Source organism: Primulina eburnea, chromosome 10, assembly GCF_022965805.1.
Source record: "Primulina eburnea isolate SZY01 chromosome 10, ASM2296580v1, whole genome shotgun sequence".
Taxonomy (NCBI): Eukaryota; Viridiplantae; Streptophyta; class Magnoliopsida; order Lamiales; family Gesneriaceae; genus Primulina; species Primulina eburnea.
In genome coordinates, this window is record NC_133110.1 from 34,796,324 (window position 1) to 34,813,364 (window position 17,041).

Here is a 17,041-nt window from a genome sequence, read left to right on the forward strand (position 1 = left end):
TTTTTTTTTTTAAATTTGAGCAAAAAAAATTAAATTTGCCAAAAATACAAATAAAAAATTTAAAATTTTTTCATAAAGTGGGGTTTCAAACCCCTGCCCCTTTAACCTTTTTTTTTTTTAAATTTAAAATTTTAGTTTTTTAACATTTTGATAAATATAATTATTTTTAAATAAAAACCAAATAATACCGATGTTTTATAAAAATAGTCGAAATTAAATTTATAAATCGACATAAGCGATTTTTTCAAAATAAAATCAGATTAGAATTAATCAAACTGATTTTTTTAATGAAATTTGTTATAACTATCATTCTTCATATAATCGAAAATTTTGTTCATCCATAATTATTCGTTATATTTGTTAGTGTTTTTGTTAATTTTTTTAATTTAAAATTTTGACATCCTTACTACTATAATTAATTTAATATATATAATTTATTATTATTTGTAATTATTAAAAAATATTTATATTTATTAACATATAAAACACTTGAAATTTTATTCGTAATTGTCGCTCCAACACGTGAATACAAATTTTATTTGTAAGAACAACTTAGCGGGCCGGGCTTTCCGTGAAATAAAAACTTATTTGCAAGCCTGGGAGAAACCTATAAATACACATGAATGCTAAAACCCTAATCCCCCACTGTTAAAACCCTCTGAACTTGAAGAAGAAAAATAAGAACTCGTGAATATTGTGAATTCTCGAATCCCCCGGTGTGAAGATTGTGAATTTTGAATCCGAATTCAGGCCCAAAGTGATAATATAATTGTTGTACTATTTTATTGTTAGTTAACTTTTATTCTGTTTTTTGTGCAGGGAAAATCAGTAAAGATTTCATCTTTTTGGAATTTAAGGTCAACTTATTGAAGTTCTGAATGGCGGTTGATGGGAGTTTTTGTCTAAAATCGGAGCTCAGGAGGTTTCTCGATAGGCGTCCAAAGCTCAAGTCTCTTTCCCGTTTCAGTGACTTGTTAAACAAGGTACTGAACTTGTGGACAAGTCCCGGATGTTGGTTTTTTTCTTTTCGTATATTTTTGACCAGTGACATAGAATTAGGCATGCCTTACCATTCTCCATGGGTTTCAGGGGGACCTAGTTACAGAATATGAGGTGGTTGACGCAGTTGGGCAATTGCTTCTGCACCCGAAATACACTATCCCTTTGCTGGGATGCCTCAGGCCAATAGCACAGAAGATAGTGGAAAGGACAACAGTGTTGGTTCACTCGGCTCGTAAACTGATGCCGGATGATGATTGCTTGGAAGAATTTGATGAAGAAGAGTTCCTCGGAGACTCTGAAAATGTAGACGGTGCAGAAGTTGCGAACATTATCGATATTTATGTCAGTTGGAGGAAGGGATTGCGGCTGCACGAGCTTGCCTGCCTTGCCTTTTTCCGAGCTCTTGATTTGATTCCTTTTCTCTTGGGGTAAGCTAGTTTATGGGATTCCCTGTTTCTTCCTGGCTTTTCTTTTTGTACCTTTCGATTAAATTGTGAACATGCTGATTTAATATTTTGCAATTCTGCATTAATTTACCTTTGGCTCTCTAGAGATGTTTGTTTGAGGAACTAGATAAGAACAAAAGCTTCAAAGAGTGATGGGCTTTTGGGTTATGTTAACTGGTAAATGGATGCTATTATAAACCCTAGCATCAATCTGAAAGTCAATGTATCATAACCATTATTTACAAAAAGTAATTTCTGAATATTTTTCTATAAGATAATATATTAGAAGATTAAAATTTAACAGTTACAAAAAGCAAACAAGAGATCCAGAAGGGGAAAAATAAAGTAAATAACTAATCATATCAACCACAATATAACTTCAGTCTCTCCCTGAATCTGAAATCGAGAAATTCTTAAACTCTAAGTTTCCCAATCCAGTCAGATGTCCGAAACTTAATCTTTTCCCAACACTCTTCAGCCGACTCTTCTATATTGTCGAAAATGCTTCTATGTCACTTCATCCAGATTGATCAACAAATACAATGAAATGCCATTGTCCAAAAAATTTTATTCTCTTTTGCCAAGATCGTGTATTCGTGTCCAAGACTGAAGCAAACAAGTCGCGTGAAGATCTTGTAACTACCCAAACCAGACCCAACTCCTCCAAAGCTCTCTACCAGTGACAGCTCGTGATAGGACAATGCATGAGTTCGTGATCCTGAGTCTCCACCTCTTTCCTATAGAGTACACACACATGTATGCCTTATCTTTTGCAACAAATTACAAGTTGACAAATTAGCCAGAACCGCCGTCCATGGGAATACTCGAACCTTTGGTTGGATGGTGCTTTCCAAATAACATGAAAAAGAGGAAAATCATAAATCGTAAAGAATGACTCATAGAAAGATTTAACAGAAAAAATCCGTGAAGAATCCCTTTCCCAAACCCTGAAATCTACACTCTCCTCATCTAACCTGACCCTCTATGAGGACCCTAGCAAAGAGCTCAACATGATTCACTTCACCATCCCCGAGTCCCTTCGAAAGTGCAAAACCCAAGATAACGAAGAACGAATAGAAGATTCCTCCGATCAATAAAGTGGGAAATATCCTTGTTGTGAATCGAAGAAATTTGAAATAAAGAAGGATAAAGATATTTAAAAGACGAATCTCCCCACCACCTATCCTCCCAAAATCTGATTTTGTTACCCTTTTTAGCCACTGCCCTCACTAACTAGTTTATGCATATGAATTCATTTTTATTCGCTTTTGAGCGGTGGAGCCACTATGTATTGAGGTCGCTTCAAACTCTCAATTTAAAATGTATATTTTAGCACTATAAAATTTGAAAAATGGACAGATTTCTTCGTCAGCCCGAGTAATATGCTATTTGAGATTTTGACCTCGACCTTAAGGTCTTTGCTCTACTTTGGTGCTTGGATCGCTACGTGGTTTAAAAGATTCAAATTACATCGTTACTAAAAGAAATAGCTTTTGGTAAAACTCCGAAAGTTGTGTTCTATAATTGGTATTAAGATTAATGTCATGTGCTCGATTCCCAATCGTTAGATGTTGATGCAATTATTATATAGGGGGAGAAATAATTGCTTGTACCAAGAGAATTGTCAAAACATGATGCTTGAGATTTTATGGCTTTGATAAATTGGTAAATACTTGATGTTATAGTATTTTACAGGGTTGAGGGTCAATGATATAGTTAATTAAGCTTTTATTTTATACTGCTTTTCAATTTGTGTTTTCATTTATGCAGCATGGTTTAGATTTCTGGCTCAGTTTGAGAAACTGAATATAGTATTTGTCTCATTGGTGCAGGTCTATTTTAAAGTATTTTGAAGATGCTCCTGCTCCTTTTGAAAGATTTGTGCGTTGTGGAACATTTTCCAAGACTGATGCTGTGGTATATATAACAATTTTTTAAAATCTATTTCCCTTGACATGAAGATTTCTGTTGGTTAATGTCTGTTAAGCTGTTTCAAATTCGATTTTCTTCTCGTCTTGTTGTATTGCGCTTGAATGACTTTGACTTGTCATATTCGTTATTTCATATAAATGTGTTAGTGTGATAAGGAAAACAAGCATAAAATTGGATTGACGTGTACAACATGCTCTAGTTAGTTGACTGAGCAAGTGTCCGCCAATTTTTGTATTGGGACTTGGGTGCAACCCTTGTTTTGCAAGCACAATGATAATTATCATTTCAAGTGACTGCTAGGTAGTACGAAGCAGCAATAGTTTTATAACTATGGGGATTCCATGGTTGATGGAGTAACATGTTGGTTTCTTTGGTTGGCATGTCGTCAATGGTTGATGGAGTAACATGTCGGTTTCTTTGGTTGGCATGTCATCAATAGATCGATGACATAATGTGACATGTGCTTGATAATATTGATTTTTAGGACGTTCTAATTTGTTGTTTTATCAATTTATATTTTTAATTATTGAAAAACTATAGATATTTTTCTTTATTAAATAATTATCTACTATTTATCTCTTTGTCAGGGAGCAAATCAGTTGTTAAATGTTGTCCGAGCATCATATGGTCTTTTGATGACAGAGACAGATATTTTCATATCATTTTGGGATTGGTCATGTTATTTGGACATTTTACAGAAGTATCCAAATTCAGTCTCATTAAAGAATGTCGATTTGAGAAAAATCATATCCGATGTGAGGTTGAATGATTTTGAGTTGAGGGAGATTGTGTCTGACATCAGATGGTGCAGCATAGAGATACTATCATTGATTTTGGGGTTAAGCTTTGAAGCATCTGCAAACCTTGGTCGTGACTCTGAACAATCCATTCACTGTCTACTGCGGTAAGCTCTCACATTACTTGTGAATGCATACTCTGAAATTTATGCGTGTACGAGGATTTCATTATTTAATCGACGAAACAATCATGGTTCAAAAGAGAGAGGGTGGATTTGATTGCATTCATTTTTCTAATCCATGTGCAAATATCTACTTAAATATATAGTTCATTCTTAAATCAAGGCACACATAATGTTTGTTTTATTTGGTGCAAGTATAATGATGCTCTCACGGTTACTGCATTGGCCTCGCAAACTTTCAAGTATGGAAAAAAGTTTCATTATTACAGTTTAATGTATTTTCATCAGGATAATATTCGTCCACAACTTAAAAATGGGTAGTCATTCAAAGACAAGTATTTATGTGGAAGATAACAGACAACAAACATAAAATGATTTTATTGATACAAAGCTGGACACGATTAAATTCAGGGTTTCAGGAGTTCCAGGAGTGCAGAGTTTAAATCGTTCTCGTTCTCAGATTTGTATAGGAATGCATTTTAGTTTTGTGTTAACCTATTTTGAATTGTAATTAGATTTGTCTTTTGTGGGCCTCTGATTCACCTGAATCACTTTTTATTACTAATTCTATTAATCTATATAATATCGTTTTTTATGAAAAAAATTGGACAATAGCTTATTCTTTTGGCCGTGGAATTATTTTTTCCAGACTTTTTGTCGTCAGCAAATTTTGGTTCTTATGCTGCATCAATTTGTTCCTTTTATATTTATAGCTGGCAAGAATTTTGCATGGAAGTATCATTGGAGAAAGGGAGTTGGTATCTTGAATCTCCTATACAAGAAACATTGGCAATGGTTGGAAGAAGGGCTGATAGGATTGTACCATCAGATCAAACCTGCACGATTGACAAAAGGTATGGATAAAAAATTAACAAACTTGGAGAATATTTTAAAGCATCAGTCATCACTTTAACAAATGTCCTGCTATTAAGCGAGAAGTGGGATACCCTACCGGTTTGAGTTTTAACTTCATAGCTTTGACTTAGACCAGGGTTGATGTTTATTCACCCATTTGCCTTTTGACCTCTATATCTTTGTAGTCTTAGCGTACATAAGGGAAAATGGTTTCAGATTCTCGCCCTGACAATCTGCTGGTATTTAAAGTTTTTGACATTTGGCCACTTTTTCCTCCAGGAATCTTGGGAATCCTTTTTTCTTGACATCTAACATGACAAAAAGTTTTGAAATGGTCTCTCTAGCTGTGAGTCAGAGGTGGCCTGTTCTTCTCTACGGCCCTTCTGGTTCTGGGAAAACTGCACTTATTAACGACTTGGCTAACAGTCACGGAAGCAGAGGTACACATTTTTGTTTACTGTATCAGTCAAACATGCTTCACAAAACGTCAATTGCTGTTCATCCAGTATTTCTGATTTTGATTATGACCAAGTTTGTTTGCATGACACAACACTATTGACCTGTTTCATGTTGTTTTGTTTGTCATTTTTGGAACCTTTCTGAATCCTAACATCTCAATTCGTATAAAAAGTTCTACAACTTCACATGGACGAGCAAATAGATGGTAAAACATTGATCGGCAGTTATGTTTGTACTGAGCAACCTGGCGAATTCAGATGGCAACCTGGTTCTCTTACTCAGGTTTGATATTATAGATATTTTAATTATTGGAAGATTTCCTAGGATATTGAATGTTTGAGTACATATTCTTTTTTATTGTGTCAGAGAGATTTTAAGAGTTTATTTGTTAGTTTCCTTATTAGGAGGATTTGTTTCAGGTTTTGTTTAAAAGTAGAGTCTATATATTAATGTACAACCATTATGCCTAGATATACAAGAATTATTTCCCAATTCTTTGATTGTTTTTCTGTCAATTTGGTATCAGAGACAAACCATAGATCCTAGTCCTTAAATTCGCTTCCGAAAAATGTCTAAGGCTGAGAGTTTCGTTCATCCTCCACCCGAGACTCAACTTGTTCGAAACCCATATGAAAATCATCCCGTTCAGATCACTGCTATCCGACTCAACTGTGACAATTTCCTTCGATGGTATCAAGCAGTTAGAATGTACATCAGGGGAAGAGGCAAGATTGGCTATATTACAGGCAACAACAAAGCTTGATGAAAAAAACCCAGCCTATGCCACTTGGGACGTTGAAAACTCAATGGTGATGACTTGGTTGGTCAACTCCATGGCCGAAGAGATTAGTGCGAAACTGCGAATTATCTTTGCTATTTAGCAGCCAAGGAGTTATGAGAAAATGATTCGCAGATGTACTCAGATTTAGGGAATCAATCCCAAGTGTACGAATTAACCCTACGTCTTGGGGAAGTTCGCCAAGGTGAGAATTCTGTGACTACATATTTCAATTCCCTTGAGAGAATTTGGCAAGATCTAGACTTATTCAATGATTACGAGTGGAAATCACCCAATGACTGCATATACTATAAAAAGATGGTGGATGTTGGTCACGTCTTTAAGTTTCTTGCAGGATTAAATATTGCATATGATGAAGTCCGTGACTGAATTTTTGGGAGAAACCCTATTCCATCCATTGGAGAAGTTTTTGCACAGGTGTGGCGAGAAGAGAGCCGTCGACAGGTTATGCTAGGAAAAAAACTCCTGGTGAAATGGAATCTGTCGAAGGATCAGCCCTAACCATTCCTGAAACTCTCGCTAACCGTAAATCCTTCCAGAACCATCGTGTAGGAGACAGAACCATCATTATCTTTTTAATGAATGTTACAAAATATCTTTGGGGGATGCTCTTTTAACTCCATGTTACTTGATAAATAAAATGCTATATCGAATTTTGAAATTTGATACACCTTTGCAAACCTTAAAAAGTTATTTTCCTACGTCACGCATCACTACAAACCTTCTTTTAAAATTTTTTTGTTGTGTTTGCAATGTGTATATACCTAATGTTTTCCGATTCGAACTTGATCCAAAATCTGAAAAATGTGTTTTCACCGGCTATGCTTCTATGTTTTAACAAGAAATGATATAAATGTTTTAACCCTGTCACAAATTTTTTTTTGAGAGCATATATGTCCGATTTGTGGAGGATGGGTCATTTTTTTAGACAAATTATCTTCAGGGGGAGAAAATAGTGGTTGAGGAAGATAATTTTTGGGATACGTTACATGTTCCAGAAATTATACCAAAGGCTTATGATCTCTTAATTGACGATATAGCTTGAAAGAAATAGCAGAATTTTCAATGACAAGGCTACACATATCAATGAAGTTTGGGAGATCATCAAATTCAGAGTGGCGGGAACGACAACAAAGATCACAGAATTCAATCATTTGTCGATATCAGACGTTGACTACGGTGTAGTAGTTCGAACTAACTTGCGGATTACTCATCCGCTTCTTTTGTAACAAAAATTATTTATTATATATAAGTTAAGTTTCCTATCAAAAAAAAAATTGATTCCGATAAAACTTTGCGGAAAAAAATGTTGGAATTACAGATTCCAGAAGTAGTATCACATCTTTGTGTCTAAGATTTCTAACATGTCTGTTCCAAGAACTATCCAGGTAGCATTAGGTGATCCGAACTAGAAATTAGTAGTGATAGAAGAAATGAATGCTCTTAGGACAAACGACACTTGGACTCTGGTTGATCTACCGAAAGACAAAAAGATAGTTGAGTGCAAATGGTTGTTTGCAGTAAAGTGTAAATATGATGGAATTGTTGAAAGGCGAGACTTGTAGGTAAATGATTTACTCAAAACTCATGGTATAGATTACCAAGAGACTTTTGCCGCTATTGCTAAGATTAACTCTATCAGAATACTTTTGTCTCTGGCAGTTATCTCCAACTGACCACTTCATCAGTTTGATGTTAAAAACGCGTTCCTAAATAGAGATTTACAAGAAGTATATATGGACTTGCCTCTGGGTTTTGAAGAAAGGTTTGAAAAAAAAAAAGTGTGCAGAAAGCCCTGTATGGGCTAAAGCAGTCCCCTAAAGCTTGGTTCGAGCGATTTGGGAATGCAGTGAGGAGACATGGTTTTTTACAAAGCCAAGCTGATCACACTTTATTTTTCAAACATTCCACCAAAGGTAAATTGACCCATCCTAATTGTCTACGTTGATTGACATTATCATGATTGGAGACGATTATCTTGAGATAAACAATTTGAAGTTGAATTCGATATCAAGGACCGTGGAAAGCTGAAATATTTTCTCGGGATGTTTTTCTCTAGATCGAAGAAGGGGATTTTCATCAGCCAACGTGAGTATGTTTTGACTTACTCAAAGAAATAGAGATGACTTGTTTTAAGGCAACAGATACTCCAACTGAACCTAATGTTAAGTTGAAAGCTGCAACACCTAATGAAGTGGTGGACCGAGAACGTTATCAAAGATTAGTTGGAAGGTTAATCTATTTGGCACATACCATACCCGGCATAACTTTTCAGTAAGTGTTGTGAGTCAGTTCATGCATTCACCCGGACATAGTCATTTCGAAGCTGTATTCAGAATCTTGAGATATCTCAAAGGGACATATGGGAAAGGACTTTAATCGAAATTAGAGGCCACCTTCGGCCTATACAGATGCAGATTGGGCAGACGATGTAAATGATAGAAGATCTACCTCAGGATATTTCACCTTTATTGGAGGTAATCTGGTTACTTGGAAAAGCGAAAAACATTTTGCAAGGAGCAATGCTGAAGTAGAATTTCGGTCTGTTGCACATGGTTTTTGCGAAGTGCTGTGGATAAAGAGGTTTTAGAAGAGTTGAAGGTTCCGATACCGACACCAATTAAATTCTATTGTGACAAAAAACGGCTATTTCTATAGATCATAATCCAGTTCTACATGACAGAACAAAACATGTAGAAGTAAATAATCATTTCATCAAGGAAAAAATTGACAGTGGTGTATGCATGCCTTATATACCTAACAACCAAGGGTCTTCCTAAAGTCAGTTTGAAAATTTGGTTGGCAAGCTTGCTATGAGTGACATCAAGCCATGTTGAGGGAGAGTGTTGGAAGATTTCCCAGAATATTGTATATTTGTCAACATATTCTTTTTTATTGTATTAGAGAGATTTTATGAGTTTATTTGTTAGTTTCCTTATTAGGAAGATTTGTTTCCGGTTTTGTGTAAAAGTAGAGTCTAAATATTAATGTACAACCACTATGTCTATTGTCTATGATATACAAGAATCATTTCCCAATACTTTGATTGTTTTTCTGTCAATTTTAAAATTTTTGTTAATCATAGTGACTCGAACTCAGAACTTAGGCTCTTGTAAACCAACTTTGACATCGTTGGGTTAAGTGGCTGGATATAAAATGTTTATTCAGTTAAATTAACGACCCATGCAATATTGTAACTAACTTGTTTCAAACAAAATTGCCAGGCAGTTCTGAATGGTTTCTGGGTTGTGTTTGAGGATATTGATAAAGCACCTCCAGATATCATTTTCATCTTATTGCCCTTGCTAGAAGGTTCAAATCTGTTCTCAACTGGACATGGGGAGGTACGCACTTCATATTATTGGGCCTTGCCTTCTTAAGGAATGCCTATAGTTAGCCTTTCAAGTGCATTGATTGAAGTTTGTTGCCGCATAATGTGTGATGACTATCAACTTTTTAAATTGGTTCTTTATTATGTCTATCCACTAAAAGCCATAAATGTCTCATGTGTTGAGCTTAACTGTGTAAAATAATTTTGACTTAGTGAACTGTTGGATGTGCTTAGGTCTTCACATTTGGTCTTCCGAGGTCTTATGGCTTTTTGGTTTGGAATCTAACCCACATATGTGAGCGTCCATGAATCTCGATTGGAAGACGTATAGCCTAACTTTATCTTGATTTCCTGTATACTTTGTATGATATTTCAAAAGCTTCCAATAATAATATTTTTTAATTTTTGTAATGGTGTTCAATGTGGATGCATTGTAATTTGGAATTGAACTGGGATGCTTTGCATAAGACAATTGCGAGGTTTTGACAAGCTTGAAGACTGTTTTGGGACCCATAGAATCAGTTTATTTAAGTTATAGGAAACTGGATGCTTTGTTTGGTGATAAGCCTGCTCAAAGTTATGTTTATTAATTGTATTGATCATGGAGATATGTGCAGGCAGTACGAGTGAATGGAAATTTCCGGTTATTTTCCACCATAACAAGCTCAAACATAGACATATCTCGATTTATGGAAGGTTTGTTCTACTTCCTCTCATGCTTAATGTTTGTGACATTGATCTATGTGTTGTGATTAAATTATATCACGAGTTACATAATATTTCTATACCTGTTCATTGGCTATGAAATGATGAAATGTTCTTTAAAACTTTTCCTTTATCCTCTGGATGTATTCAAATTGTATGTTGGTTTAATATTATTTTATCCTTAAGCAGAAAATTGTTTTAAAGGAAACAAATTTGAAGGAACTCTTTTTATTTTTTTTATAAGGAACGTTATTATATTGATTAATAAAATTAATTACAAAAATTTGAATGAACTCTTTCATGCTCTAAGTTGGCAATTGTTCACCCAAGGGAATTTAAAATCATGAAAATAGAAAATTGCTATTATCAATTAACCAAGCATGTGGTAAATTAAATATTGTGCCATCAGCTTGTGTTAGTTTTCTATTTCTGCATTTTTTAGTCATGGTATTGCTTGTGTTTTTTTCATATTTGTGCTGGCATATGATTGTCTAGCGTCCTAGACCAAAAATGTTATCTGATGTAGGATAAGCGTGGCATTCACCTTTTTTGAAGTCAATAACAGTTGCTGCAGAAAATTTCTTTGAGGAAAACACGCTATTCTGGGTTCCTGTGTCCTTGAGAAGTGGTTTCTCTATTTTTGTTTGGTGGAGAAAATTGATATGCTAGATAGAGCTGAGATAAAAATATTACAGACAGGAATATAGATTTAGAAAACATCACTTATGAAGAAATCTGTGGTTATTTCTGACCATAATCATAGATGAGAGAGATGCATGGAATTTAAGTTCCATCAAATCTGAAATTGCCTAATTACTCATATGATGGGTATATTTAAACTATTGCGTGCGACTGCATAATAGGAACCATTCAGATAACTAACTTGGTTTGTATGTTTTCAGATGGATACTCTTGAATGGAAGAAATACTGAAAATTCCTTTTTTGAGTTGCTATTTACTTAAGAGTCTGCTAATATCCTGTCATTATGGGAATAGGTAAAAATTTTCTTGGTGCTGTTTGGCGGAAGGTAATGATTGGCCCTCCGAAAGATGATGACATTCTAAATGTTGTGTTGAAGTGGTTTCCGAAGCTGAATGCTTCTCTTGCTCAAAAAATTATAGGTTTGTGTTGTTAGTCAAACTAGCCTTCCAGCATATATCTTATCTTGTAGCCTGATTTGTTAGTTAGATGTTTATCTTTTCGAGTAGATTAGGTTGTTAGTTGGTTCCTATTTTCTGGGGATCTTGCTGTATCTTTTCTGTAGGTTTAGCTGTACACTTTTATGTATTTATGTACCCAATTCGTGATTAATGAAGATGAGAATTTTTTCCTCTCAAAACTACATGGTATCAGAGCCATGAGTAATGAATCTGAGATATCTCCAAAGGGATCAATGTCATTTCCCTCCTCCTCTTCTTATCCTTCGGAAAACAGTCCGATAACCAGCTTGATTACCTGTCATAAACTGACAGATACAAACTATCTCCAATGGTCCCAATCCATGATGATGTTCATTAGTGGACGAGGACGCGAAGATTACCTCTCGGGTGCTGCTGTTGAGCCCAGTAAAAATGACCCGAACTTCAAGGTTTGGCGCTCTGAAAACAATCTTGTCATGTCTTGGTTAATCAACTCGATGACCATAGACATTGGTGAGAATTTTTTGCTGTACTCTACAGCAAAGGAAATCTGGGATGCGGCCCGTGAGACTTTCTCTAGCAGTGAAAATACCATTGAATTATTTCACATTGAAAGTACACTGCAAGATCTCCGACAAGGTGAGCAATCTGTCACTTTGTACTTCACCACCCTTACCCGATATTGGCAACAACTGGATCTCTTCCAGTCTTACAATTGGAAATGTGCGGACGACAGTATCTTCTTCCGTCAAATTATTGAGACCAAGCGCATATTCAAATTCCTTATGGGTCTAAACAGGACTCTTGATGATGTGCGAGGCCGTATCCTCGGGACTAAACCTCTACCAGCCCTTCGTGAAGTATTCTCTGAAGTCCGTCGAGAAGAAAGCCGTAAACGTGTCATACTCGGCCAATCAGACAGTCCACTCACCATCGAAACCTCAGCTCTCACCTCCACTATTGATGCTACCACCAACCCCACTGCTCTTGCATCTCGCAACAACAGCAGCCATCATCCTAAAGGTCGACCTTGGTGTGACCATTGCAAGAGGCCAGGCCATACAAAAGATACGTGTTGGAAAATTCATGGTAAACCTCTTGATTGGAAACCAAATCGGAACCAAGACCGAGAGGCACGTGCAAACTCAGTTACACAGCCTGTCCATCAACCAACCACACCTTTCACCAAAGATCAAATGGATGCCCTACAGAAAATGTTCTCTCAGGTGGGAACTCAATCTACTGCTGCAACCACCAGCCCTAGTGTTGGTCTTCATGTGTCACAGTCACCCTCTAATCCATGGATTATCGACTCTGGAGCTTCGGATCACATGACAGGTGACAGATCCTTATTTTCAACGTATTCTCCATGCACAAACCATCAAACAGTGCGTATTGCAGATGGCTCTCGCACCCAAGTTATTGGAGAAGGCCAAATTCATATATCAGACTCCATTGTCCTTAAATCTGTGCTGTTTGTTCCATCCATTGACTGTAATCTTATTTCTGTGAGCAAACTCAATTGTGACCTTAAATGTGTGACCACTTTCCATTCGAATTGTTGTGTATTTCAGGATATGAGCTCGGGGAAGACGATTGGCAGTGCTAGACTTTGCTCCGGCATCTATCTTCTTCAAATCAAACCTCAACCAAGAAGGTGTGACAGTCCTCAGTGTTGGTCCATCAATAAATTAGATAGCCACTTAGGAAGTCAGTCTAATAAAGATAGTGCAATCATGTTATGGCACTATCGTCTTGGCCATCCCAATTTTTCTTATCTAAAAACATTGTATCCTTCTCTGTTCATCAATAAAAATCCGAACTCATTTCAATGTGATATTTGTCAATTTTCCAAACACACTCGTGGCACATATTCTCCGGTGCCATACAAACCAAGCACACCCTTCTCTCTCATTCACGGTGACATTTGGGGACCAAATCGGATTCCAAATATCACCGGGGCTCGATGGTTTCTCTTGCTTATTGATGACCACACTCGTTTATGTTGGACCTTCCTCATGAAAGATAAATCTGAAACTATAGCGATCTTTAAAAACTTTTATGCCATGGTTCAAACCCAATTTAAAGCAAATATTCAGGTGGTAAAAACCGACAATGCTAGGGAATTCTTTAACAGCACTCTCAGCCCCTTCTTTCAAGCCCATGGTATCATGCAACAAAGTTCATGTGTGGATACTCCACAACAAAATGGTGTTGCGGAAAGAAAGAATCGCCACATACTCGACATGACTCGTTCTCTCCTATTTCAATCTAATGTACCTAAGAAATTTTGGGGTGAAGCGGTCCTTACAGCAACCTATTTACTCAATCGCCTTCCCTCGCGTGTTCTTAAACTCAAGAGTCCATTAGATATGCTTCTGTCCTTATACCCTAATAGTCACTTAATCACAAATATACCCTTAAAACTCTTTGGCAGTACAGCCTTTGTTCATGTCCATTCCCAACATCGTGGTAAGCTTGATGCTCGCTCAATTCGTTGCATCTTTCTAGGATATTCTCCTTCCAAGAAAGGATACAAGTGCTTCTGCCCTACTACACAAAAATTCTTCCACTCAATGGATGTTACATTCTTTGAAGATAAGCCCTATTTTTCCAATAATGTGTTTCAGGGGGAGAATCACACTACTTACGAGTCACTAAATTGGGAATCCCTCCTGGAAAACATTGATCACATCCCTCTTCCTCACACTACTCCGGTCCCTGCTCCTATTCCGCTGGCCACTGTCACTCCTGATCCTCACTCACCCACCATATCTCCGTGTGATTATCCCAAACACCTTTCCCCTCTCAAGGAACCCATCAAAATGTATACTCGGAGACAACGAGGAAATGTGCCTGAACAAATTCAGCACCACCAATCGTCTGCCACAAGCTCTCCTGAACATAATAGCAAATCGCCTACTCTCGAAATTGGTACCGAACAACGACCAAGACCACCAGGAGATGATCATAATTCAGAACTTCCTATTGCTCTGAGAAAAGGTACTCGGACCTGCACCAATCATCCTATCCAGAGGTTTGTATCATACTCAAACTTATCTACCAAATACAAGGCTTGTGTAACAGCTTTAGATGAGATCTCCATTCCTAGATCAGTTCACGAAGCAATGAATATTCCAGAGTGGAAGTCAGCTACTCTAACAGAGTATCGGGCTCTACTAAATAATGAAACATGGATCCTAACTCAACTTCCTCCAGGGAAGAAAACCGTAGGGTGTAGGTGGTTGTACTCGGTGAAACAAAAAGCAGATGGAAGCATTGATCGTTACAAAGCTCGTCTGGTGGCACGAGGGTACACACAAACGTATGGTATTGATTATCAAGAGACTTTCGCGCCTGTTGCTAAACTCAACACTATCCGTGTCTTACTATCCATTGCAGCAAATCAAGACTGGCCTTTGTGTCAACTTGACGTAAAGAATGCATTCTTGAATGGCAACTTACTTGAAGAAGTTTACATGGATGTTCCCCCGGGATTTGAATCTGAACAAACAACGGGTAAAGTGTGTCGACTCAAGAAAGCCTTGTATGGTCTCAAGCAATCTCCACGTGCATGGTTTGAGAGGTTCACCAAGGTATTGAAACTGGATAAATACTCTCAGTCACAAGCTGATCATACGCTCTTTTATAAGCACTTTGAGGATGGACGTATCACCATCATTATTGTGTACGTAGACGACATCATACTCACCGGGAACAACCATGATGAATCAAGACGAGTAAAAGGACTTCTCGCAAGTGAATTTGAAATCAAAGACTTGGGGCACCTAAGATATTTCCTCGGCTTAGAACTGGCTCGGTCTTCTAAGGGTATTTCTATGTCTCAACGTAAATATGCAATAGATTTGCTCAGTGAAACAGGAATGAGTGGATGTAGACCAGTTGATACTCCAATGGACCCAAACACTCGACTGATGCCTCGATCTGAAGAAGCTGCAGCGGATAAAGGTCAATATCAGCGCCTCGTAGGGAAGTTAATCTATCTCACTCACACTCGTCCAGACATTAGCTTCTCTGTGAGTCGAGTTAGTCAATTCTTAAGTGATCCTTCAGATGTTCACATGGAAGCAGTGTATCGTATTCTTAGATACCTAAAAGCTGATCCGGGGAAAGGCCTTATGTTCGCAAAGTCACCTAACAGATCTATCGAAGTATGTACTGACGCTGATTGGGCTGGTTCTCCAAGTGATCGAAAATCAACTTCCGGGATTTGTTCATTTGTTTGGGGAAATCTGGTTACTTGGCAAAGCAAGAAGCAACACGTGGTTGCAAGAAGTAGCGCGGAATCCGAATTCCGTGCCTTAGCTCAAGGGATTTGTGAAGGAATGTGGTTGGATCGCCTTCTAAAGGAGATGAAAATCTCTACCTCAGGCTCTATTCATCTAATGTGCGATAACCAATCTGCTATTGCTATAGCCAAAAATCCTGTTCACCACGATAGAACTAAGCATGTCGAGATAGACAGGCACTTCATCCGTGAGAAGATCGAGAGTAATGTAATAAAACTGACCTATGTTCCCTCTCAACAGCAAGTTGCAGACATTCTTACTAAGGCTTTATTTCGGCCCACCTTCACCGAACTAAAGATGAAACTTGGTCTTACAAGCATTTATCGGCTAGCTTGAGGGGGAGTGTTGTTAGTCAAACTAGCCTTCCAGCATATATCTTATCTTGTAGCCTGATTTGTTAGTTAGATGTTTATCTTTTCGAGTAGATTAGGTTGTTAGTTGGTTCCTATTTTCTGGGGATCTTGCTGTATCTTTTCTGTAGGTTTAGCTGTACACTTTTATGTATTTATGTACCCAATTCGTGATTAATGAAGATGAGAATTTTTTCCTCTCAAAACTACAGTTTGCATTATTTTATTTGATATAAGAATAGTTTAGGCTATTTGCAACCAGAATTAGTTTCTATTCTTCTCTTCCAAATTCTTCAGAATCCTTTGCAAGGGTCGTCCAGCTTATGAGACATCAACTGGGTATGACGGACTCATTGAGTTATCATGACAGATTCACATTAAGGTAGAACATTCTGGTGTGGTTTAAATCTCTGTTTTTTCTTTTCGCAATGAGTTATAACTAAGCTATTCATCTACCACAAAAGAGATCTTCTCAAGCTGTGCAAAAGAATAGCAAGTTTGGATTTTTGCTTTGATCAGGACACCCTCTCAGCTAATGCATGCAACTGTATCTATAAAGAGGTTGGATACATCTCTTGCTTTTCTCATCAACAAATGTTTTGTGGAGCATTTGGCTGTAAGTCTGGAATTGAATTTTTTCAGGCTGTAGATGTTTTTGCGTCCTTCAATACTTCAGTTGGGAATCGTTTGGCCATCATGAGAGAGATTGCAAAGTTGTGGACCGTTTCAGCTGCTGAATCACTATATCCTGTTAACAAGCCTATTATACAGGTTTTTCTATTCATGATATGAT

The 17,041-nt window shown here is 37.1% G+C and overlaps 1 protein-coding gene across 6 annotated transcripts in view; it reads left to right on the top strand.

Moving 5' to 3' along the window:
* The first annotated feature begins 626 nt into the window (after positions 1–626).
* LOC140803364 (midasin-like) overlaps positions 627–17,041 on the top strand; it is a 68,340-nt gene continuing 51,925 nt past the window's right edge. For 2 of the 6 annotated variants that reach the window (XM_073159221.1, XM_073159226.1), the window contains exons 1-13: positions 650–983; positions 1,090–1,430; positions 3,281–3,365; positions 3,968–4,284; positions 5,013–5,153; positions 5,434–5,594; positions 5,786–5,895; positions 9,637–9,756; positions 10,361–10,439; positions 11,445–11,570; positions 16,546–16,630; positions 16,713–16,809; positions 16,891–17,019. In XM_073159221.1, the coding sequence (XP_073015322.1) occupies positions 879–983; positions 1,090–1,430; positions 3,281–3,365; positions 3,968–4,284; positions 5,013–5,153; positions 5,434–5,594; positions 5,786–5,895; positions 9,637–9,756; positions 10,361–10,439; positions 11,445–11,570; positions 16,546–16,630; positions 16,713–16,809; positions 16,891–17,019 (1,896 nt within the window). In that variant the 5' untranslated portion in view covers positions 650–878. Of the gene's footprint in view, positions 984–1,089; positions 1,431–3,280; positions 3,366–3,967; positions 4,285–5,012; positions 5,154–5,433; positions 5,595–5,785; positions 5,896–9,636; positions 9,757–10,360; positions 10,440–11,444; positions 11,571–16,545; positions 16,631–16,712; positions 16,810–16,890; positions 17,020–17,041 lie in introns of all 6 variants that reach the window. The other 4 variants (XM_073159222.1, XM_073159223.1, XM_073159224.1 and 1 more) reach the window with 4 other exon arrangements.